At 39.7% G+C, this 26,017-nt stretch overlaps 1 protein-coding gene and 1 pseudogene across 3 annotated transcripts in view; one reads left to right on the top strand and one right to left on the bottom strand.

Annotated features, from left to right (window-relative positions):
* Positions 1–20,968, bottom strand: part of OGT (O-linked N-acetylglucosamine (GlcNAc) transferase) — a 52,136-nt gene extending 31,168 nt beyond the window's left edge. The window contains exons 1-8 of one of the 3 annotated variants that reach the window (XM_057495957.1): positions 20,703–20,968; positions 17,710–17,890; positions 16,607–16,850; positions 8,313–8,381; positions 4,907–5,023; positions 1,456–1,535; positions 758–953; positions 366–506 (exon numbers count right to left, since the gene is read on the bottom strand). In XM_057495957.1, coding sequence (XP_057351940.1) covers positions 366–506; positions 758–953; positions 1,456–1,535; positions 4,907–5,023; positions 8,313–8,381; positions 16,607–16,850; positions 17,710–17,890; positions 20,703–20,739 — 1,065 coding nt within the window. In that variant the 5' untranslated portion in view covers positions 20,740–20,968. The remainder of the gene's footprint in view (positions 1–365; positions 507–757; positions 954–1,455; positions 1,536–4,906; positions 5,024–8,312; positions 8,382–16,606; positions 16,851–17,709; positions 17,891–20,702) is intronic. The other 2 variants (XM_057495955.1, XM_057495956.1) reach the window with 2 other exon arrangements.
* On the top strand, positions 20,938–24,916 carry LOC118918952 (suppressor of cytokine signaling 6-like; annotated as a pseudogene).
* The last annotated feature ends 1,101 nt before the right edge of the window (positions 24,917–26,017 follow it).

Raw genomic sequence — 26,017 nt, 5'->3', positions numbered from 1 at the left:
TGCTGATTACTCCGGCATCTTTCTCTTCTGAAATTTCTCTCTTCTAAACCCCTACCACACCTGCCAACCACCATTACAGTCATCAGGCACTGAAATGATATTCTTATTGGTAACTTCTTGAACTGTTGCTTAGTACTTTTTTTATGTAGATCTTATCTACCCATGAAATAAACTCAATGTAGAGATTTGCTTGAATGTCAACACAGGCTCTCACTCATACCTTAGGTACTCAATTACTGGTTTAATGAATTATTCAACCACTACTTATCTTTTACAAAAGAGGTGGGTGACATGGGCAGACTTAACTGTATTCCTTCTACTATCACACAGACAAAACACCCAGCCCACAACCACCCTTAACCTACTTCTAATGCTTTACGATACAAACGAACTGCCTCTTCAATGTTTCCTTGTTCTCGTTTGATATTGGCTAGGTTATTCAGGGAGTCTGCATGGGTGGGACACAGCCGGAGAGCTGTATTATAACAATCTTCTGCTTCAGCGACCTAGAAAACAAAACAAACTATTCACAATCTATACAGAGGAATCATAGAGCCACCACCGATGTTCTAACAATTGCTTACATAAAACCTAGTGGCTGGTAATATTCCACAAAAAGAGGTATTTTCAGTATTCTTCCTTTCAACTAAAACTCCAAAGTAAAACAATTTACCACCTCACTACTTAATAACAATATGTATAAAAAAAGACTTTTTAAGTCCTACCAAGTAAAAAGAGACTGAATAAAAATCCTTACACTGCCCTTCTCTTTGAGAGCATTGGCTAGGTTGCAGTAAGCATCAGGGAAATGTGGTTGCAGTTCAATAGCTCGCCTGTAGGTGTCTATTGCCAGATCTATCAAGCCTTGCTCATAGTATACACAAGCCAGGTTGCCATGTACCACCGCATGATTTGGACTCAAGCTTAGGGCTCGAAGGTAAGCTGCCACAGCTCTGTAGATAAAAATAAAAAAACACACATACACACACAATGCAACTAACTTTTAATAGATGCTTGGTTACAATTAATTCATGCTATACTAAACTCCAAATCAAAATTGCACCTTTATAAAATGTATTTTTACAATGAAAAATTTTCTATTCCCACATAATAGGCTTTCCTTTGACAATAAAAAAATGTCACAAGTCAGGATTTACTTTTCTGAAAGGAATAATTTAGTCTAAAAGATAACCATTTCGGCAGTTTTACAACAAAGGAATTTTCAACTGAATTCCTACTGAGAAGGATAATGGCTTTGAGGAAAGCCAACAAAGAAAAGTCAGGCAACAATACATAAAAATAAAAGGTAATACAACAGACATAATAAGGGAAAAGCAACATACTAGACAAGGAAAATGTATTTCAATGGACCACTGTCTAATTTTAGTCCAAATTCTCAAGTGTCAATATAACAAAGACCCAAGAAAATGTATCAAAAACTGAACATTCTCTCACCTGTCAAATATCCGTGCCTCTTTCAATACATTTCCTAAATTGATATAAGCATCCAGAAAATTGGGGTCAAGGGTGACAGCCTAAAAATTACAAGAGACAGTTATTTGATGCAAGTCAGGATTTTAGATTAACTTCCCAATTACAATTTTTATTCTTAGGTAATTTCAGACCTCCAACTAACCACATTTTCTAGTATGACTAAATCTTACTTCATTTTTAAAACCCAGTTGTTTTAGTACTCCCTCATTACTCACAACTCTCAGTGTTATCAAAATAACTTCTCAGGTAATATGAGAGCAAAAAGTGTCCTGAAAGGAAAAATTTTTCAATTGGGTGGGCTTCACTTCTATTGAGCTGAATAATTTATAATGGTTGGTCCTGTTTTATTCAAGATTAAGAAGCCTAACTCTAAGAAATACTGGCAGGCAGCAAGCTCTAACTGAAAAAGGAAATGTCTACCTCATTAACAGCAGCTATGTACTCAGGAAGGCCTTAGTAAGGTACAACATTAGAGCTATACACTCAGTAAGATACATTACTTCAAGGAGATACTATGCAATACATGGTTTCATCCAAATAGTTCTAAAGTTGTCTTAAAATATGGCCAGATACAGCTAGAACAGTGATTCTCAACTTTGGCATTCTATGAAGAATCAACCTCCTAAAAGGAGCCTGGGCTCTATCACAGGCCAGTTAAATTAGATCCTCTGAAGATGGGGCCAGGGTATCCATATCTTTTATAAGCTCCACAGGTGCAACCAAGGAAGAGAACCACTGAGCAAGAGAGGTGGGTACTCTGACAGTGTAATAAATGCAAACTGTAACTGAAATACTGAAAAGGCAGAGGTAGTTCCTACAGTATGGGAGAATATATTTACAAATGACAGACCCGATAAAGGGTTGACATCCAAAATATATAAAGAGCTCACACACCTCAACAAACAAAAACCAAATAATCCAATTAAAAAATGGGCAGAGGAGCTGAATAGACAGTTATCTAAAGAAGAAATTCAGATGGCCAACAGACACATGAAAAGATGCTCCACATCGCTAGTCATCAGAGAAACGCAAATTCAAACCACAATGAGATATCACCTCACACCAGTAAGGATCGCCACCATCCAAAAGACAAACAACAACAAATGTTGGCGAGGTTGTGGAGAAAGGGGAACCCTCCTACACTGCTGGTAGGAATATAAATTAGTTCAACCATTGTGGAAAGCAGTATAGAGGTTCCTCAAAATACTCAAAACAGAAATACCGTTTGACCCAGGAATCCCACTTCTAGGAATTTACCCTAAGAATGCAGCAGCCCAGTTTGAAAAAGACATGCACCCCTATGTTTATCGCAACACTATTTACAATAGCCAAGAAATGGAAGCAACCTAAGTGTCCATCAGTAGATGAATGGATAAAGAAGATGTGGTACATATACACAATGGAATATTATTCAGCCATAAGAAGGAAACAAATCCTACCATTTGCAACAACATGGATGGAGCTAGAGGGTATTATGCTCAGTGAAATAAGCCAGGCAGAGAAAGACAAGTACCAATGATTTCACTCATATGTGGAGTATAAGAACAAAGGAAAAACGGAAGGAACAAAACAGGAGCAGAATCAAAGAACCCAAGAATGGAGTAACAGTTACCAAAGGGAAAGGGACTGGGGAGGATGGGTGGGAAGGGAGGGATAATGGGGGGAAAAAAGAAAGGGGGCACTACAATTAGCATGTATAATGTGGGGGGAGGCACGGGGAGGGCTGTGCAACACAGAGAAGACAAGTAGTGACTCTACAGCATCTTACTATGCTGATGGACAGTGACTGTAATGGGGTTTGTGGGGGGGACTTGGTGAAGGGGGGAACCTAGTAAACATAATGTTCCTCATGTAATTGTAGATTAATGATACCAAAATAAAGAAAAAAAAGGTAGAGGTAGTAAGTAACTGTGAATATATATATTAAAGATTCATAAAGAACACTTCCTCTTCACTTAGATGGCAACTCTGGAGTAAAGACATGACGGCACTTAACCTAGATTGTTTAGTGATAGGTGTCTACCTCAAAAGCTTTTAACTTTTTATTATGGAAAATTTCAAACATACACAAAAGCAGAGGACTATTAACAAACCCCCAGGTCTCCATTATCCAGCTTCAACAATTAGCAGATCATGTTCAATCTTATTTAATCTATATTCCAACCTAACTCCACCTCTTTCCAGATCGTATCAAAGCTAATTCCAGACATATGAGCACATCAGAAAATATTTCAAAGTGTACCTCAGGGACAAGACAGGAATACATTCTCCTCCCAACATAACCGTAATACCAGTATCACACCTAAAAAAACTGACAGCAAGTCCCTAATATCAACTATCCATTCAGTGATTAACTTTGATTCGGGATCCAGATAAGACCTTTTTTTGTCAATAAGCCTTTGTGAGTTTAATCTTTAACGTTAAAGGTTTAATTTAAATCCCCATTTTTGTACCTGTAATTTGCTGAACAATCAGAGCATTACCCTGTAGAATCCCAGTGTGTGGACTTTGTTGTGTACATCTCTATGGTATCCTTTAACATAGTTCCCTGTCCCATGTATTTCCTGTAAATTGGTAGAGAAAACTACAAGCTTAATCAGATTTGAGTTCTTTTCTCTTTTTGCAAGACTACTTCACTGGTGGAATTGTTTACTTCTACCACAAGGTACCTAACATCTGGCTGTGTCTCTCTTTTTTTAACTGATAAATGCCCAAATCTATTAGTAGTGGTACTGATTCTGTCATTCCTTCTTCATTCATTAGCTGGGCCACTTCTATAAATAGAAACTTCCCTCTATCTAAACCATTGGGTTACCTGAGGTCCAATTCATACAGGAGAGGGAGAAGAAATGCTTTAGTGTTCTCTTTTTAACCAGTTTTCAGATGAGTTGCTCCTTATCTTCCAAAGGTGACCAATGAACTCCTTCTCAGTATAATTATGAACACATGGATTTAAACATACTTGATAAGTTTCCATGTATTTCAGTTATTATTCCTACCAATGCTCAAGGGACATCTTTAGCCAGTGGGAGCGTCTTCCAGTTGCCCCCTGAGTACTACTGAAACAGTCAAAGTAACTTATCAAAGCTTCCTTGCTTTCTAGTATGACAAAGCACTCCAGATTAATTTGGTACATTTCTGCTCCAGATCTGGAATCAGCCTTTTCACCAAGAAGCTCTGCTTCTTTACAGTAAAGCTACCCATTTTAAAAAAGGATTTTTCATTATTAAATTACATTGTCAATGCAAAACTGCAAAGTGCCATACCATATACCATCGAGCAAACACTGCAATACTGTCAGGGAAAGAAGATATTATGTGACTGGTTAAGTAAAGGCCTATTATTTAGTTCTAGTAAAAAGTACCCTGCATACATATGCATTTCATAAATACCAATTAACTTAATGACTAACCTTTTCAAAGTGATGAATTGCAAGCCAAATCTCCCCTTGTGCATTAAAAACACAGCCAAGATTACTCCAAGCTACTGCAAAGTTCGGTTGCGTCTCAATTGCTTTCAAATAACATGCCTTAGGAGGGGTTAATGAAAGAAGATGGGAGGGAAAGGAGGTAAAGGGAAAAGGGAAAATTTGTAAAGGGGAAAAAAAAAAGATTGGGGGGGGGAAGGTGATATCATTATTCCTTCTCTAACCAGCCAAAAGTGACCCTGCAGCATAGGCTCGCTTGCGCCAAAACTAATGCGCTGCCACAGCTGGCTGCTCCTGCGCCTGCGCCACCAGAACCCAAGTGCAAACCACCATGCTCAGTTCTGCCAACCAATGACGGACCCTTACCCTAGGACTTAACTGGGAAGCCAGTTGCCTTGAGACCCTATGCTGGCCTTCTCCTATCTGAACACCAAAGGGCTCTTGTTATGTTTTCAAGTGTTATCTAGAGGGCACCACTTAAAGCCAACTTTTCCCACCCTCCTCTAACCCCCACCCCCACACTCCCAGCCCTGCCCAGTTTCCCAAAGGGTGTTCTACAAGGTGTTAATAGGTATCACTGGGAAAAAAGGAGTTCGTGATCAAATAAATTAGGAAAACAGTAAACAGGTTTCTTTACTACAGGCCTTCCCTAAGCCTTTAACAGTAAATACAGAGCTCTCTGAACTTAGTTGACCCAAGGAACTCCTCCTTCATTGGGCATTTTATTAGAATACTATGAAACACATTTTGGGAAATGTTGATCTAAACAATGTTCCTCACTAACATTGGAACTGTACAACTGAGGAGGAAAACGTTTGTCAAGTCAAGTATCAGAAAGCCAAGCTAACAAATTATATCCTCACAAGGCCCATCTCCCAAGGGGCACTTAAGCTGAAACCTCGTATGACAGGATTGCACCTAGGTTGAGGTCCCTGTAATGCGAGCGCAAACATCGCTTGCGCAACCTAACAGCATCACGCTGCGCAATCGCTGCGAACTGCTGCGCTACATTGAACACCCCTAGACGCAGCAAACGGCCAACCAGATCCATTAATCTACTAGACAGGCCCATAGAGAGTATTTATTTAATGAGATTAGTCAGACTAGAGGTATGTTAAAACCCAATTTTATCCAAAAAAGCTACAGAATAGGACTGAGGGAGCCAGTCAATCAGATTACTCATCTAGTCAACCGTTCACAGGGGCTCATTCGCACGCATTGCGCATTAACGCTGCGCAGCCTTTGCGCTACTGCAGGGTCACAGCGCATCATCAGAAGAGCAGAATGCTGCAATCCAAACAAAGAAGAAAAAAGGAAAAAAATGAACAACAAGAAGAGTTAGAAGCTTTTACTAGTAAATTATCTCTAATAATTTTAAGATCAATTAACTTTACTTATCTTTGACAGAATTGTGGCTATAGTATAAAACATTCTCTTACATAACTTGCTTGTAAATAAAATTATTTTAAGCTGTTTCTGAAGCCACAAGACAGAAGATTCAGGCATGGAGGCAAATTGTTTTGCTGTGGCAATTACAAACCCGTTACCATATTTCTCATCATGTGACTTTTCGGTGCGTTCCTTGCTGGAAGAGGAGGAGGTGTGTGTCTGCCCTAGATCCAGGCCTCGAGCTCCCTTCAGCGAGGCACCTTACGCATGGAATAGGAGGTTTCACCCACCTGAAACCTTCTAAATACAATATCAATGGTGAAAAACCAAAAACAAGAGAGAAAATAAAAACAAGATCATTAGTAAAAGTTCAACAAAGCAATTGAAATTCTTTGGATGTCTATTACATATGGGAATGAGGACAGTCTCAAGTCTGTAACATGGGAAACATGCAGAAGGGAAAGGGTTAATCAGGGCTATTGCATACAGCAGGGATTTTTGCTGGAAGAAAGGCTCTTCATTTTCTACAAAGACAATTTTGCTTCCATGTACTAGGAATATGCTGGCTTGAATTTTCAAATGCACTGATTACAAAAGAAATACATTGCATTTCACTCAAGAATATTTTCTTGTTCACTAAGTTCTCACAAAAACAGAACATTTTTCAAACTAGATGTCTCCAGAGCTCTGAAATAAAGAAGTCAGCAACCTAAGGCAGGCGCAATGTCTCAGCCTAAACCGATCTCTAAAGCTGCAGTGAAGTGCAATTCATGTTAGCTGTCCGCTTGGTGGGGTAACAATTAATAGGAGCTTATCAAATATTTGTTCTATAAATTACCAATTACATTTATCAGCTAAGATTGAAATCAATTACAATTCATTAGCTGGAAACCTACATAAGGTTAATCCAAAGTGTATGCAGAATTTATGAGCTATGCACTTAAAACTAGTGCCTTTTAACATTAGATGGTGCTGAAAGGCCTTCTCCCTCCCTGGATGAAGCAGTCAAACAGACAGCTACGCTGCGCGTACACTCCACGCATTAGCATGCGCGTGGGGCTCAGAGCAACAGGTGGGAGTTTCAGAAGCATTCTGGTTTCTCCCCACTCCTCACCCCTGCAGCGCGGTTGCGTAAGGTGGCTTGTAACAAGACAATTTCATTTATAAATTTAATTTTAAATTATACCAAAAGCTTTAATAACCCAACCTGGTGTTCAAATTCATTATTTGGAAACACAGAATGCTAAAAGCCACCTTTCCACTTGGGCAAGTTTTCTTTCGATCAGTCCATTTCCCAAACAAACCAGCTTTGTCCTTCTGACTTTTGTTTTCAAGGAGGTGGGGTGGGGAGGAATAAAAAGAGGAAGTAAGGAAGAAAAGGAGGTAGACAACTAGGTTTGGAAAAGAGGAGAAAGGAACTTGGAAAAGGGAGTGGGGAAAAGAAGGGGCAGGATGTTCCAATTATTTAAATTGCAATCATTTTAACAGCCTTTCTTCCACTGTAAAAAAGGGTAAGGAAGATGAAGGGAGGAAGGTTAAGAAAGAATCTTAAATGCCAGTATTACAGGGTAACATTTGGATGAAATTCTTCTCCACTTACAAGCCACAAAGGACTTAGAAGAGCAGCATTTTCAATGGCACCTGCATCATACAGGAGTCTTGAGCCAAATCACAGGCGCTCTGCTTGTCACCAGCAGGCAAGCCTCAGATTTGAAGGAATGTTATTTATTCCCACATAAGATCATGACGGAGCCCATTGTTATAAAGATGATCTAGCTCAGCAGAAAGGCTCCAAAACGTTCAGGTTCTTGCTTTACCCCCAGATTTAGAACAGATATGCCAAAGCCTGGCCCTGCTCTAGTCTGAGGCATTTCATGCCATCAGTTTTCCTCAGTTTCATAGGATTGTTTTGTGAAGATAGCTCAATAAAGAGTTGAAGACTTGGCAAAAAGTACAAGTTTTCATAACACTGATGTTTAAATGTGTTCTATCAAACACCTACCTTGGCTTCTTCCAAGCGACCCAGGGCTTTGAGCAGGTTCCCCAGGTCACTGCGAACACAGTACAAATCCTAGAAACCCAGAGATGCCCTGTCATTATTTATACTCTGCTTTGTCAACCAAAAATGTCTTTCTACATTTATGCATCTAGCTCCCTCTCACTTTTTTGCGTCAAGAAAATACTGCTTGACAGAACTAAGTACAGAAACACAATCCCCCATCCTCAATTCCACATTACAAAATATTCCAGAAACTCATTTGATTAAATTTGACTTGAACTGACACAAAGCTATTTACAGAATGTATTCATATCACTTAGTGTGACTAAATCATACCTTTTGCTGCAGAAATTTAGTATGTTTTACTAGAAGGTGCTGCTCCAGACCCACTTGGGAGTTTTAGATGTGGTGTTATCACTTTTCTAAAATCCTAAAAATTCTGAATTTCAGAATGCACTCGATCCCACCAGTTTCAGATAAAAGACCACAGACCTTACTATAGCTTCTCCTCTTCTCAAAAGTCAGTCATGTTTTTTTTTAAGCATCAATTTTTGTTCAAGGTTGTGATGAATCAATCCTACATCAAGGGTCAAAAATTTTCCACAGTGAAAAATAGTATTTAGCCGTGATTAGCTATCCTGCCAACCTACCCTTAGGCTGTCAGGCATATTTAGAAACCTTGACGTCACTATCAAAGATATTAAAAAAGATTTTTTATCAAAGATTTATTATCAAAGATAATAAATCTTTTATCAAAGATTTATTATCAAAGATAATAAAAAGCAGTTGACTCTGCTTTTTATTAGCAGTGCAATTGTGTTGCTAGTCATCTGACTCACCAGTCTGTTCATCAGTATGAAAGGCACGTCAGAACAGTGAGTTAAAATTTTTATTTGTCCTTGTTTTCCTTTGTCAGTCAAATCTATCCATCAACAAGCAGAGACAACAGCCATAAGAGAGTAGGCTTACCATTCCAAACTGTTCCACAGGTGGAAGAGCCTTAAACTAAGTCCTAGAAAGTGAAATCTTATCAACTGTGCCGAAGTATCATCATACATATTATTGTATGTGCAACTGTACTATAGCTTCCAGAATCAGATGACTGATTTTTACTGAGAAACAGCTTTTGTATGTGTATTATCATCTATTCAGGTGAACTATAAGTCAGCCAGCAAATAACAGGCTTCCACAGAACAAACACCCTTATGATTGGACACACTGGGTCACTTCCATAATCAACCCCATCTGTCTGTCCATCAAGCAGTAACTAGTGTTTTGGGACAGAATGGTTGTCTCCTGTGACGTCAAGCACAACAAGCTAATACTAATCTTCAAAACACGACAGGAAAACTACAGACCAATATCCCTGATGAACATAGATGCAAAAATACTCAACAAAATGTTAGCAAACTGAATTCAAAAATACATCAAGAGGATCATACACCATGACCAAGTAGGATTCATCCCAGGAATTCAAGGATGGTACAACATTCGAAAATACATCAACATCATCCACCACATCAACAAAAAGAAGGACAAAAACCACATGATCATCTCTATAGATGCTGAAAAAGCATTCAACAAAATTCAACATCCATTCGTGATAAAAACTCACAAAAAAATGGGCATAGAGGGCAACTACCTCAACATAATAAAGGCCATATATGATAAACCCACAGCTAACATCATACTGAACAGCAACAGGCTGAAAGCTTTTCCTCTGACATTGGGAACAAGACAGGGATGCCCACTCTCCCCACTGTTATTCAACGTGGTACTGGAGGTCCTAGCCACGGCAATCAGACAAAACAAAGAAATACAAGGAATCCAGATTGGTAAAGAAGAAGTCAAACTGTCACTATTTGCAGATGACATGATATTGTACATAAAAAACCCTAAAGACTCCACTGCAAAACTACTAGAACTAATACTGGAATTCAGCAAAGTTGCAGGATACAAAATTAACACACAGAAATCTGTAGCTTTCCTATACACTAACAATGAACTAATAGAAAGAGAAATCAGGAAAACAATTCCATTCACAATAGCATTAAAAAGAATAAAATACCTAGGAATAAACCTAACCAAGGAAGTGAAAGACCTATACCCTGAAAACTACAAGACACTCTTAAGAGAAATTAAAGAGGTCACTAACAAATGGAAACTCATCCCATGCTCCTGGCTAGGAAAAATTAATACCGTCAAAATGGCCATCCTGCCCAAAGCAATATACAGATTCGATGCAATCCCTATCAAATTACCAACAGCATTCTTCAATGACATGGAACAAATAGTTCAAAAATTCATATGGAACCGTCAAAGACCCTGAATAGCCAAAGCAATCCTGAGAAGGAAGAATAAAGTGGGGTGGATCTCGCTCCCCAACTTCAAGCTCTACTACAAAGCCATAGTAACCAAGACAATTTGGTACTGGCACAAGAACAGAGCCACAGACGAGTGGAACAGAATAGACTCCAGACATTAACCCAACCATATATGGCCAATTAATATACGGTAAAGGAGCCATGGACATACAATGGGGAAATGACAGTCTCTTCAACAGATGGTGCTGGCAAAACTGGACAGCTACATGTAAGAGAATGAAACCAGATCACTGTCTAACCCCATACACAAAAGTAAACTCCAAATGGATCAAAGACCTGAATGTAAGTCATGAAACCATAAAACTCTTCGAAAAAAACATAGGCAAAAATCTCATAGACATAAACCTGAGTGACTTCTTCATGAACATATCTCCCCGGGCAAGGGAAACAAAAGCAAAAATGAACAAGTGGGACTATATCAAGCTAAAAAGCTTCTGTACAGCAAAGGACACCATCAATAGAACAAAAAGGTATCCTACAGTATGGGAGAACATAATAATAAATGACAGATCCGATAAAAGATTGACATCCAAAATATATAAAGAGCTCACATGCCTCAATAAACAAAAAGCAAATAATCCAATTAAAAAATGGGCAGAGGAGCTGAATAGACAGTTCTCTAAAGATGAAATCCAGATGGCCAACAGGCACATGAAAAGATGCTCCACATCGCTAATCATCAGAGAAATTCAAATTAAAACCACAATGAGATATCACCTCACACCAGTAAGGATCGCCATCATCAAAAAGACAAACAACAACAAATGTTGGCGAGGTTGTGCAGAAAGGGGAACCCTCCTACACTGCTGGTGGGAATGTAAATTAGTTCAACCATCATGGAAAGCAGTATGGAGGTTCCTCAGAATGCTCAAAATAGAAATACCATTTGACCCAGGAATTCCACTTCTAGGAATTTACCCTAAGAATGCAGCACTCCAGTTTGAAAAAGACAGATGCACCCCTATGTTTATTGCTGAACTATTTACAATAGCCAAGATATGGAAGCAACCTAAATATCCATCAGTAGATGAATGGATAAAGAAGATGTGGTACATATACACAATGGAATATTACTCAGCCATAAGAAAAAAACAGATCGTACCATTCACAACAACATGGATGGAGCTAGAGAGTATTATGCTCAGTGAAATAAGCCAGGTGGAGAAAGACAAGTACCAAATGATTTCACTCATATGTGGAGTATAAGAACAAAGGAAAACTGAAGGAACAAAACAGCAGCAGAATCACAGAACTCAAGAATGGACTAATAGTTACCAAAGGGAAAGGGACTGGGCACGAGGGGTGGGAAGGGAGGGATAAGGGCCGGGAAAAAGAAAGGAAGCCTTACAATTAGCATGTATAATGTGGCAGGGGGCATAGGGAGGGATGTGCAACACAGAGAAGGCAAGCAGTGAGTCTACAGCATCTTACTACGCTGATGGACAGTGACTGTGAAGAGGTATGTGGGGGGGGACTTGGTGAAAGGGGGAGCCTAGTAAACAATGTTCTTCATGTAATTGTAGATTAATGATACCAAAATAAAAAAACATTTTTAAAGTAGAATTTTAAAAAAAACATAGGTAGCATTAATCTGATTATAGACTTATCCTCCTCTAAGGAGTCTAAGCACTTTTTAACCCTACTTATGTATTTTATATATTATTTATTTTAGTATATACTACATATATTTTCTGTAGAATACATAAAAATATGTATTATATTTATATACAATGAATTCTATAATCTTGCTATCTCCTTTGTATTATTTTTCCCTAAACTTTAAGGGTAACCCTTCTGGTTTTGGCAGACCCTAACAATCCAATTTTTCATACAAGCTCCTTCTGATAACACCTGATTATTGTGGTTATTCATCTTTGAACTTTTACCAATTCCTATGCCTCTTCTAAACCACAATAATCAGAAGTCTTGCAATAATTCTCCAACAATGACCCTAATGGGTTACACATTTTAGCCAACTGTTAATTTTACCCTCTAGTTTCTATACTCTTGCATGGATGCCATACAAGTCTTGACAGTATATCTATCTATAGTTAGTTATATCGTCTAGCTAGTAAATCAAGTTAACACAATGCCCATAGTTAAAAACAGACTACCTTCAAGATCACTGTAAGATCATCAATAAGGCAGTTTTAGAAAAAGGGTAAAACATCATATTAAATATAATGGTGAAATCTCATTCTCCCACTTAAGAGCTCCAAACCTTGATGCATAACAGCTAATTTCTAGAGAATTCAAGGATACCACTATTCTCCCAAAAGATCAAAACCTAAGACATCAATTCTGCTTCATTCATCAAATCAAAACAATATCTACTAAGAGAATCCCATTTCTTGAACCTGGCCCATTCTATCCTTTTATGCAAACCTTTTTTCAATTTAATAATGCCTGAACTATGGGGAAAAGAAACTAAAAAAAAATCCTTATTCTCAAGGGGCATACAATCTATGTGGAAAGGCAAGGCACATATATATATTAAATACCTACATGGTAGCAAAGAATTTCAGAAAAGTAAATGAACTCAAAGGAGAAATTTAAGCTGAGCCTTAGAGGATGAGTAAGGCTTTAACAGACAAGAGAGGAGGGCTTTGTAGACAAGGGAAAACAGTATGAATAAAGGTAAAGAAATGGAAATGAGTAAGAATTTCCTGTATAACCACCCCTCCTAAGAGAGCATCTATTTCCTGCCTTTCCTCCTAGGACCCACACCCACAACCACATGATCTATATACACACACACATACACACAAAGTACAATCAGGTTGATAAAAACCTACAGTATTTCTCAATTGCCTCTCAAATTAAATTCCAACTCCTCAGCCTCTCTATTCTTTCTAAATCTTCCCATTGACTTTCCTCTACTACACTCATTTACTACTTGACTCACCACTTCAGCCAAGGAATTCTACTTGCTATTTACCTTCCTACAGAATGCTTACATTATAAGCACCCACTCAGGAAAATCTTCTCATTAGTACTCTTAAACAATAATCATCCAAGGAGCTTACACCTTTTGTCCTTTATGTGTCAGATCCTGCCTCATGTTATAATCCCCAACTTTTCCCCCAACACATCACCCCAATTCCTAACAGCATCATACACACACAATACGCACCTGAATATTTAAATGTGACATTTACATAGCAAACTGAACAAAAAGCAGAACAGAGAAGAATGGAAATATATGGTTTTCTATAGTTTAGCTGTGCAAGTGAGACTCAAGACAGTAACAAGTAACAGGACACTAACGTGTGAGGGTCAAGATGCCAGTAGCTCTCAGCACTGTGCAGCCACAGGCAAAGCAGAAAACAACGGTTCAATAACCTACAGACTCAGACACACAGAGCTCCGCAGAGCAACAACGGGTTACAGCCTGTTTACAAAGGACAATTTTATACATTATTCATAAAAGGCATGCCACTCTAATGAGCCACATTCTAATGGAACCCAAGCAGCTGCAATAGCACCTTCAAACACAATGGACTAAAATTTTAGTGAAAGTATTAAATCATTCACCATTAAAGAAGACAACTAGCAATGTAAGAATATGAAACAGCTGTCTTAAAAGTTATTTCTATAATCAAATTACAGAATAACCTCTAAATTGTCAACTTAAAAAGATAAACACTGCTGAAAAGAGGTTACCAAGAATACTACCTTAACTCTTTACTTTTTCACTGCTGCCAAACTAAAATAACCTGACTTTCTTTACCTATTTTTTATTGAGTGCCAATTACATCTATAATTCATGCCAACAATGCACTGCTAGCAAGAGCACAATTTAGGAACAGACTCAAGATTCTGTCCTGCACTGACAAAGGCTCATTTGACAGGAAGCTTTAATCTATTTAAGGCTAGATATCCCGAAATATACAGGACCACTATATGGCATATTTAGGTGAAATCAAGGCCAGTTGCACAATCCCTTTTTTAAATCTTACTGGTAAAGACAGAGAAATAGAGCAGCACCTTCCACTAGCAGAAGAACCAGACAGGAATGCACAGCAGTTCAACACCATCAAGGCGTAAACCCTTGAGTTGTTTTAGCAGTGTCTTATTTCTTCGGTAGCGCACAATGATAAGCAACCTGTTAACAGGTTAGATACTGAAAAGCAAGATTCTGTCTCCCACTTTATTTTCCCTTCACATCACTGTCTTAATGGATTGCTATACTTTCAGCAGCAATGACTGGTCTGCTACCTATGTATGCAACCGGAAACCTGAGCCAAGGGAATCAGAGTTCAAGATGTTTGGGGCCACAGCTCTGTAAGAGGGCACAAGCAAATTTATACTCAAATCAACAAGAAAAGCATGGAACCAGCCCTGAATAATAAAGGGAAAGAACTTACTGTGACAAGTAGGTGCACAAGTGAGCCCTGAACCTTGGCAAGAACAGGGTCCAAGCCCCAGTGGCAGCACATAAAGGGTTCCCTAGAACTTCTTGTGGACAACTAGCTAGGTAAGACTTCAGTGAAGATTACAAAGTCACTCAAATTTACAAAATATGCATTGACTATCTCTGAAAGGCTGCAGTAAGAAATTAGTCTCATTGGTTACCACTAAGAAGGATAGCCTGGGAGACTTTTCACTGTATCCATACAAAAAGCAATGGATAAAAAATTTCTTTTTAATCGGCAAAATTAACTGAAAAAATGATCATTAATAGATATCATAATAAAAACTGATTCCTGATCTTTGTGCAAACCACTAAATTAAGCTTCAGTTTCCTAACCTGTAAAACAGGGATTAAGAGACAGCAGGATATGTTCAATGGTTTTCAAACTTCCTGGGGTGGGTGCCCTATGGGCACACCATTCCCTTTTTATTTCTTCTCTCTTCATTGTTTACTTTCAAAATATTCTGGCTCAGGATTTAATGTCCACTACACCATTACTAGCTGTGTGATTCTCAAAAAAGATACATAACCCAAAGTCTTTTAATTGGTAAAATTGGAAATAATACCATCTACCTTGAAGAATCATTCTAAGCATTAAGTAAGACCAACCTCTGAAGCAACTGGCATACTATCTGAGCACATAGTAAACTTTTCAATAAATGGTAGCTATAACAGTTAATTATTAACCACTTCCAGTGTTGCTGGCAAAACTAAACACTGATGATGTGGCTTGGAAATGTATTCTTAAATTTTTTAAGGATTCCTACAGTCCCTCAGTCACTTGCCTCCTTAAGTTTATCTTCTTTTCCTAACTACATCAAAAGTTCTGAGGGCAAATCTTTCTTTTTCTGTGTATGTTTCAGAGACCCTAATATAGTATAAAATCCATGTCTGCCAGCTGGACCCCACCTGTTCCCTTAGACAATTGCCCAAGACATCTGCAACTGAGACAAAAAAGTTTCAAGAACTAATTAAAAGCCTGGTGTGGATATTATCGCCTCAATTCTACCACTTCTAATTATGTTTAAAAAAAAAACAGAATAGAATATTGAGCAACAAATTTCACAGCCTAGTCTTCATGTCACTGATCCATATACTGGCATCTTGTTTTAACTATTTTATATTACAGATTAAGGCCCTCTATCCACTATTCCTTGGAAATCTTTTAACTGTTGCAAACACCTATCAGAATTTACCCAAATTTAGTCAAAACAGCCCAAAGAAAAAATGTCATGTGTTCTGTACTTACACAGGCATTGTAAAAAGAGACAGTGTCTTGTAATAAGGACAATTTTTATGCTAATATAGGTTGCAAGATAAAACAAATTTTTTAAAACATAATGCAGACCTAGTCAAAGCATTTCACCATTTTAAGAAGACAAACATTTCTAAACTTGGACTTTATGCCACGCAAAAAGCTATTTTTGTGTCTGAAGCATCAAACTATGTTTCTTTCTGGGCTTTTGTGAAGGGAAATAACTCATTAGAACTTTACTCACAGGATTGTACTGAAGAGCAGAGACGTAAGCTTGTACTGCCCCTTCCATATCGCCTGCTGCTACCAATGCGGCTGCCAGGTTAATATAACCATCGATGAAATCTGGTTTGAGACGTAATGCATGCCGGTAATGCTCAATTGCTTCCTGCAACTGCCCTCTTTCCTTGTACACATTCCCCAAATTCGAATAGGCTTCTGCCAGAAGGGGGTTCTGTTTAATTGCCAAAGTGCTAAAGTGAGCAGATCTGGAAAAGACCAGAAAAGTGTTGGTGCATGGGTATACATGTCACAAAAAGAAGGTAAGCCCTATATGCAACTCAAACAGTTGCTGAACAGCTTGCACCATGGCCAAGTGTATAACAATGCATTATCTTTTAACTGGTGCATGGTAGGAAAAATGTTGGAAATTAAAAATTTTCCAAAAGTGAAAGTATTCCAGATTTCAAATTGGAATGCTTTTTTCTTATAAGATAAAACTCTTAACTAGAGTCCTATTAGCAAACTGCTCCATTGTAAACTATGATCATTATGATCAAGAATGAAAATGTTATGTGTATGTGTCTCACTTTCTATTTGTTGGTAAGATTTAATGATGCACATCTTTAAGGGTCTAAATAAGCCAGAATGACAATTTATTTTTAAAATGCAGCTTCTTCCCTTTTAATTCAATTAATTAGTTAAAAGTAGAGTAACAACTTAAGGACGGCATTTGCAACTTGAACCACATACGCACCTCCTTGACACATCACATACACCATCATTTCTGAGCTTTTCTGTCCCTCAAGGGGATATATGTCTTATGAAAGTGAGACTGGATGCTCAGAAGTATATGAAGAACAAATTATTACCTGAATAGTTAAGTGCGAAGATGGAAAGATCTCAAACATATCCCTAGTCATACTGATAATATAACCACCACCACAAAAGAAAGGGACAGAAACTGGCAGCTGGGCATGTCACAAGTGGGCAAGGGAGCAGATGTGCATTGGTGGCTCAGTTGAAACCCAGCACTGAAGAAATTTCAAGTTCAAATATTTAAGTATCATTTTTCAAGCTCAGCACCCAGAGGCAGCAATCACCAGCAGGTACCCCCACATCTCCTACCTGTCCAGCCTTCGACACTGGAAGTGTATAGATGAAAGTAATAAAAGCACACCAGTATTGTCTGGCTCTTGTCTCCAGAGCTGCATGCAGTGTCTCTCAGCTGCCTCAAAATCTCCTGCCTGATATTCTCGATGTGCCAACTCAGCTAACCCTTGGAAGGAAAGCATACGTTTCGTTGGTTCTGGAGAATCATCAAAACATTTGAGGGAAGGAGGGGGAAAAACAAAAAGTTAGAAATGCAAACAAAAAAATGTAAAAATATGGCATATTAAACTTAAAGATGAAAACGCTTGAAACTATGTAAAGCACTAGAGTGTTCTGCACGTTATTTGCACCCCCAAGATAACATTAGGTGCAGAATTGGCATTTTCAGAATTCACCCATTAACTCTTTCCAAAACTAGACACACTTACTTCCAAATCAGATTACATTTTATGACCAAAAATACTTTGTACTTTTAAATTATACATCAGAGGTAGCCTAAAGATTTCACTAAACATTCCTTACAGCTTAGTTAACATACAGAAACAAAATAGGAAACGTGATTCTGCAAGGTTACAAAGATGTTTTAACAATATCAGAACAACCTACTGGGAAACTTAATACTTTGTCCTATGTTTTAGGTTAGATCTGTGGGGGGAGGGGTGGTTCCGGCAACAGTATCTCTTAACCTGGATGGGAACTCCAGGTGTGTTAACTCTTGCACTGATGTTTTTGTGTATTTCACAACGTAGTTTTAATTAAGGGCAACACTAGAAACAAGCGTTTGGGGGGGAGGGGCGGGAGGACACCTAAAAGTCAAGGTGCTGTTTTTTTAAACGGATAAACAAGATTCATTCATCTGTCAAGAGCCAAAATATTTAGAGGGGTCATCAAACATCTTCAAAACCCAAGACTGCTTATGACTCCGCTACCACCCCAAACTGACAATGAGATCATATTAGCTAAATCCCACCCACACTGGTTTAATACTAACATTTTCCAAAAAGCTCTGACATGACTAATTACAACATTGCCAACAACCCTATGTAAACCAAGCAGTTACCTACAACCGCAATGATTTTAAAAACAGAATGGGAAAATACTACAATATAAAACCATTTGATAAAGTGCAACAGAATCAGTAACAAATGAAAACACTTTGCTGCATGAGATTTAATCAGATACAGAAAAACAAAGAGTATAGGTAAGCGGGGGAGGGGAGAACAACAAATTAAGTCTTAATTGTAAACACTTTAACTATGACACATTACTAGGAATTTGACCTTTGCGTTTTCAAGAGATGGTTGGAATGGGAAACTACATACAAATTAAATTCTACCGACGTCACAATGACAAGCTCGAATTTGAGCCTAGCTCCCCAATCATTTAGAGCTGGGGAGTGACCTGTATATTCAGGAAAGCAAAGTCTATTTCCTGACAGAATGCACAGCTGACCACTAACACAAGAGCAGAGAGACTTGCATCCAAATCTGGGGGAGGTTTTATCTCCATTAGAAACTACAAAATTACGTTTTAGAGAAGACTCTATAACTTCCTAGTTCCTCACTTTAACACATTATCAACTTTCCAAAGCTGCTTACCTGCTCGTTTAACACTTGAAATGACAACTTCCTCTAAACAACACACAGAAAAGGGTAAGCTAGTACAGAATCTAACACAGAATCTTTAATCTTTAAAAATCCCTGGGTAGGAGGGGAACACGGACTCATTAATCCCACTACCTACAATCATGGGTAAGATACGATTGCAGATTCACCTATTAATGCACCACGTCCAAAAACAATAAATAAAATCCTTGACACGTCTCAACTGAGAAACAACAACAAAATAAACTCACGGTAAACCTTAGAACCTCAGGCCAATCTCCTTCCCCCCACCCCGACCCAATAGCCTCCATATGGAAAGGCTGCTGAAGGGCACTCCTATAATTTGGTTGTTTTCTCATTTTCAGTACCAAATGCTCTTGACTTAATTGTCTAAAAGGGCAACCGCCTTGAACTTGTGCAGCTACACTCCAGTTGCTTTACAAACTCTTCAAGCAGGGATGAAAACTTAAAAAAAAAACACCCTATGAATAAAGAGATATCGAGCTAAAGAATGGGATGGAAGATCCAGAGGCGGCGGCGGAGGTATACGCGGAGAGAATAACACAAAGCAAGAATTCAGCGGGCAGGGTGGTCGACGCCAAAGCAACAGCACCAAGGCAGTTTCTCCCTGAGGATAGGAAGCGGACCGCAGGACTGGCGACCTCGCGAAGTAAAGGGTGTGGTTCCCCGCGGGAGGGGAGGGAGCACACGGTGGGAAACCCTGGCTGGGGGCAGCTGGTGGAACTGGGCGATGGCAAAAGGAAATTTCCCTGGAAATTTGCAACCTAAATCGGGGCCGCTCAACCGAAGCAACACCGGAAAGGCGCTGCCCAATATCCTCTCCCCTCGAGGTTATTGGCAGCACACCGAGGAGCTTTATGCTCCTCCTAGGGTGATGCAAAATGAGGGTATGATTACACTGGAATGGCACCCCCGCCCCAGATCAACAGAGGAGGGCCAAATCTGGCTCCGGAGAGAGGGCTGGAAGGGGGAGGAGAGGGCTGGGATGGGGAGAGGGCTGGAAGTGGGGACGGAGAGTAGAGGGAGATGAGCTGAATTAGGGGAGAAAACGGTCGCGACGGAGAGAAGGCAGGGATTCCAAAGCAGTCCCTTCCAAGATATTCTAAGCATCCCGTGTGGTAGAAGCGTTCCGAGAGCGTAGAAAGCTAGAAAATGGATGGCATCAAAAAAACAAGAAAAGAGGTAAAAAGCAAGCAAAAAAGAGGAAACGTTTGCGGAGCGGACCACAGCGGAAAACCCGAACAGATGCCAGTAGACGACGAAAAGCTCAGCAACGCCACTAATGTAATGGGGATGGCTAGAAGGAAGGAAGGGGGTGAGAGAGGTAGGGTCGGCGCGAGACCCCAACGGGGGCGTCTGCCAAGCTAGAACGGACACCGGTACCTGTGCTGTCGGCCACGTTGCCCACGGAAGACGCCATCTGGAGCTTCTTGAGAGCGAGCGAGAAGAGTAATTGAGTCCTGCTGCCGCCACCAATGGCAAGATGTTTCTAGAGGTAGTAAGAGGACAGCAGCCGTACCAGTGCTTTGGCAGGCTTGAGCGGCGGCAGCAACGACAGGCTTCGAACCTTAGGACTTCTAGTTGGCCATCTACCGCTCACGGTCTTGAAATGGCGGCGATGGCTCCTCGGCCAAAACAACACGAGCCGGAACTACTTTCTGTTACAATCAAGTACCAGCGCGGACGTAGCGCGGTAAGTCATGAGGCTAAACCCCAAGAAATGACTACAATCAAAGTGCTGGATCTGTGTAACTTTCCGCGCAGGGCCCATTGCGACAAACATGATTGTGTTGAGAGCGCATGCGAGCCACCCTGTCAACCCGAAGCGCGACCAGGGCACTGTCTGGGGCAGGAGTGGCGAAGTTTTCAATAGCGAACCAGCAGGTTAAAAAGAAACCCGTACACCTGATGGATACATTTTTGTCAAAGTGGTAAGGAATAATCTGTTACCTAGCCGATAATGTGGACGCCATATGCCAAAGGCATCTAAGAAATTTAACTTTATTCGCACAAAATTGAGTAGTTACGACATTGATGGCTCAGTTCTGAGCTAGTAAATTTAAATGGTTATACTTCAAAGACTGAGCAGTTCAGAACGATGGCAGAGAAGGTTCCACTTTGAACATGTCTGAATTCTGACCCCAGCCATTCTTTAAACACTTGGATGAAAAAGACTGATACTTTCATAGGCTCAAATGAATCTAAACGTCTCGGATTTTGGCCAGATTGCCCGAAATTTCAAAAATCGTTTTGGTATTCAGGATAGTTATACCCACGGCGTTAGGGCAAAAGCTTCACAGCTCAGGCACAGGCTGAGACTGCACTCCAAAGGCAGCCATAAAAATGTTAAAAAGATATTCACGCGTTCATCAAAATCCTAGACTCTTTTCTGAGTTGTGACTTCATTTTCACTACATAGCTTTGCAAATCACAATCCGTGATTCCATTTAGCTCAAGGCAGTTCAACAATTATACATGAATTCCCTTGCCATCTACCTAAACCACACATCTACATTGAGTCTGAATTGCCTCCACTTCCTTGAACAAATCAGCTCTTAGGATCCTACTGCAGTTTGAAGTCCACTGTTCAGCCATTGTATCACAATGGTATTATGTCTCCCCTTGTTGCAGAAAGGCTTTAAGGTAGCTTGCCACATCCGCAAGAAATTATAAGCCAATGGAGGTAACAAGTTGGATCTCTCAGAGCCTCTTTATTTCAAAAAGTTATTGATCTAAGAAAACAAGACAATGCATTTCTTCAAAACGTTTCTACTACCTAGCCATTTGACTATATTAAAAGAAAAAAAAACTAAGTCCTCAAGTTCTCCTTCAATTTCTTTGGACAGTTCACAAACTGTTAATCATGGATATGAGCACAGAAAATTCATAATACTGATCATTTCTGCCATCACATCCACACTTAAGAGTCACATTCAGTGAAAAGACAAAGTTCACTATACAAACTCTTATGGAAATGGGGCACCAACCCCTTCTCTTAATGTGCTTTAACTGGTACAATCTCCATCAGGTACACTCCCCAACTACAAGTGCCCCATCTATGGTGAAATAAACTCAGCTTTTCAACTTTTAGAACAGACTTCTCAGATTCCACTGGCAGATGTTTAGGCCTTACTGATTAGTGGGTGCTAGCTAATTAAGTAAAGGTCTTTCTGTTGTTAAATGCTAGTAGTTTATGTTCCCAGGCAGGCAGGCTATATGGCCCATCCATAATTGTGGTCTAAGTTTCCTTGCCCTGAGAGGAGAGTCAGAGGATGTTATGATACATTTTGCTGCTGTGGAAAGCGCACAGTGGTTCAATAAGGAGAAAACCCTGTAGGAATCTCAAGAAACCCCCTCCAGGTACCTTTCAGGAACAGCACGGGGAGGGGTTAGTTTGCAGGATCTACTCTAGGACAAACACCTTCTTTGGCCAGTCAACTGACATTTTTGTGCAAGGTACTGTGAGGGACACAAAAATCAACAAGTCAAGACCTTTGCCCTCAAGGAACTTGAAGCCCAGTTAGGTAGACACAAAAAGCCACTAGGGCACAAAACAGAAGAGTGTTCCTTAGGCTTTAAAATACTTTACTGTCCATAAATATCTGAGGGGGGAACAGTCATGTCAGGCTGGTGGAGGGTGACAAAGCAGGTCTGACCTGAGCGTGGAAGGAGGTGCTTCTGTGTGTTCTTTTTCATGCTAGTTTCTGGTTTGGTTGGGTTTTTTTTTTCCTCTTCCCTTTTATGTGCAGCAATTCTAAATTCAGAATCATCTGAAATAAATCAGCCACTTTTTCCACCCCAATCCTCAACCTCGCCACCCCTACTAACACCGCTAGTGGTATGCGTTTTCTGTTACGGTGTAACAGATCACCACAAATTTAGCTGCTTGAAACAACAGCGCTGGCGAGGGAGCGCAAGACATGCTCTGGCTGCCGCTGCCGCCGCCACCACCGCCGCCGGAAAATGGCTCCAAAGGGTCAGTGAAGCTGGAAAAATACATAGATGTAGCACCGCAGGCTCTCCATCTGTTTGGGGATTATATTCCAGGGAGAAAGATTGATCTCCTTGGATTAAGTAGTCAGTCATAACGAAGAAAATGAATTTAAAACCTTCCATAAATCTTCGAGCCTGAATAAAAGTGAAGAAACTGATTCCGCGGTAGTACAACCACCACCACTAGCCAGTGAGTTTGGAAAACACGACTCCTTATTTGGTGGCTGCTAGGATAAAGATAGGGGCCGCTGTGATGTTCGCAGTGAATTTAAAAAAGGTGGCGAAACTAGATTAAAGCGGGAAAGCACAGAGGATACATTTAAAAGGTGACTGGCTGCCGAACAAAACATAAAGGCCAAGGGAGCACACCCACCCAGAGCCCTGCCTGGGGAGGATGCGGTTTCCTCTCCTCAGCACCCAGACTCTTTTAAGATGTGAGAGCTCAGAAACTAACAAGGTCCACTTCCCTCGGCGATCAGCACGCCACTCCTACCCCGTGGCCTCTCAATCTCCCAAGGGCTGAGGGAACGTGTAGCAAAGTGGATGAGGTGAGAGTCAAAGCCTTAGTTCATTTTTCCCAATCAAGTCCGGCACGGAATGACGTTCCAAAAGATCTTCTCAGTCTTCAGCTTGAAACCGCGGCCAAGAGCGAAGTAATTCATGACAGAGCTCAGAATCTCAGAACGGATACTCGCACCTTCACCTCACTGAACGCACCTGTGGTTAGTGGATGTATGACCCAAGACTGCAATTGATAATCTGCGACTATAGATGACGGGATGTAATCCTTTGGAAAAAGGATTGCCTGGCTACTGTCTACATTATTCTTCTCCCATGGAAGTGCAAGTGAATTCTCTGAAAATGTCAATCGGGTAGAGTAGGACCTGGTTGCACAGTGCAGAGCCCAAGAGTAAGTCCTGATAATGTCCCTTCATACTCATCGTTGCTACCTCCAACGCAGAATGGTCAGATCCAAAGGAATGCCAGTGCACTCACTGGCGCTGATGTCCACGTGTCTGTGAGTATGCCCTGTCATTTGATTTTTGATCCTGACTCTCTTCCTGGGGTTGCAAGTTGGTGACTCAATGGAAAGTGGTAGCCTTATGGTTCTGACAAGCCTTACAGAGAAGGTGGAAAGATTTGTTAACTAGATCGTACTAAAGACCAATCACAGGGAGGCAGAAGCAGAATCTGATAAATACGCCAGATGGTTTCTTTTCTTGTTCGCGATAGTTCTGAGGACCATTATATTTTAAGCCCCCAGCTTTCATTCCCATGGTAAAACAACACTTCACTCTAGAATTGTGCGCTCAAATGGTAGGCTTCGCTTTTATAAACAACCAAATGTGGGTGGACAATTAGCTAATCTAATTAAACATTCAACCAGGGACTGAAAATGGAGCTTTTTGTTATTCAAGTTCTCAGTTGCCTGGATCTGCAATTCACCCCGCCAGACTGACCAACTGAGTATCATGATTCATGCAGGTACATTCTTGCAATGCCTGTCTCGTTTTGTTATAGGTCAGTATACCTGAATAACCTTATTTCCAAAACTGCCTTTGCCTAACAAAATGAAGAATGATTAACAGGTGAAGCATTACTGAAAAATGAGGAGAACCCTGCATCTTGCACTCTGGGTTCTAGAAAAAGAGATTGAAACTTTCATTGCTGTCAAAATCTTTTGTCTTTTGCTGCCGTAACTGTTACAATTTTAGGTGAAAAGAGTAATCAGTTTGTTTAAGGCTGGGGAAGTGTCCCGCAACGTGTCTTGAGTTGATTCTGGGTTCTCAAAAAAAAAAAGTTGAGGTTTTAGAATTGTGAATTATCTCCCATCATGTGCAAAATAATCACAATGTGAAATACCAGATTCTCCTTAATCTGTGCTCCCTTCCCCAGTCCTTTGCTGCTATCCACTGTGATTTTTATGCTTTGAGAGCACACTTCATGTGTATGTAGAGTTGAATGAAACCTTTAGAATAAAAATTGTCCCTTAAAATGGCCTAGTTTCGAGATACTGTTGAAAGAACATATCTATGTGATAAAACACAGAATTTACATATACACTGAAAATGATTTTTACCTTCATACTTAGAAAGATTTAGAATGATGAACTGACATAATCTTGGGTAGTGGAATGCAGATCTGCAACATATCTTTTACAACAGCCTTTCTAAATTATTGTTAAGCTTGTGCTTATTTTTTAGTTATGAAAAGTTGAATTTTTCTTTGCCTTCATTTTCATCTAGTGGCTTTAAGTGGCCTTTAAAATCTTAAAAAAATGTATGCCACCAATTTAGAAATTGTTCCCTTTTCTGTCATTAAAGTGATACAAATTGGCATAACATAGAAAGATCCATATAATAATACTGTTATTTCAAAAGTATTCCAAGACTTTAGATTCCCATGATAATAGTTTTTTGTTATCTCTTCTTTGGCAAAAGTTTTACCTCAGTTTCTTCAACTTAGTGAACATTTTCTTGGGTAAAACTTGATGGATTGGATTCTTTTGCAACATTAAAGTTTATACATATTAAGTTTTGAATAGATTTAGATAAAAGGAAACATTGTTTTGCAGCTGGATTTATATTTTTCTTTAGTCACTAGTGAAATGTGCTAGGTTTGATCCCTGCCCCCACCAAATACTTTAGTTGAAAAAAATGTGGAAATTGTAAAGCATTATGGAAGAAAGATACTAAAACCATATC

This window comes from Manis pentadactyla, chromosome X (genome assembly GCF_030020395.1).
Source record: "Manis pentadactyla isolate mManPen7 chromosome X, mManPen7.hap1, whole genome shotgun sequence".
NCBI lineage: Eukaryota > Metazoa > Chordata > Mammalia > Pholidota > Manidae > Manis > Manis pentadactyla.
This window is presented reverse-complemented; position numbering and strand designations above follow the sequence as displayed.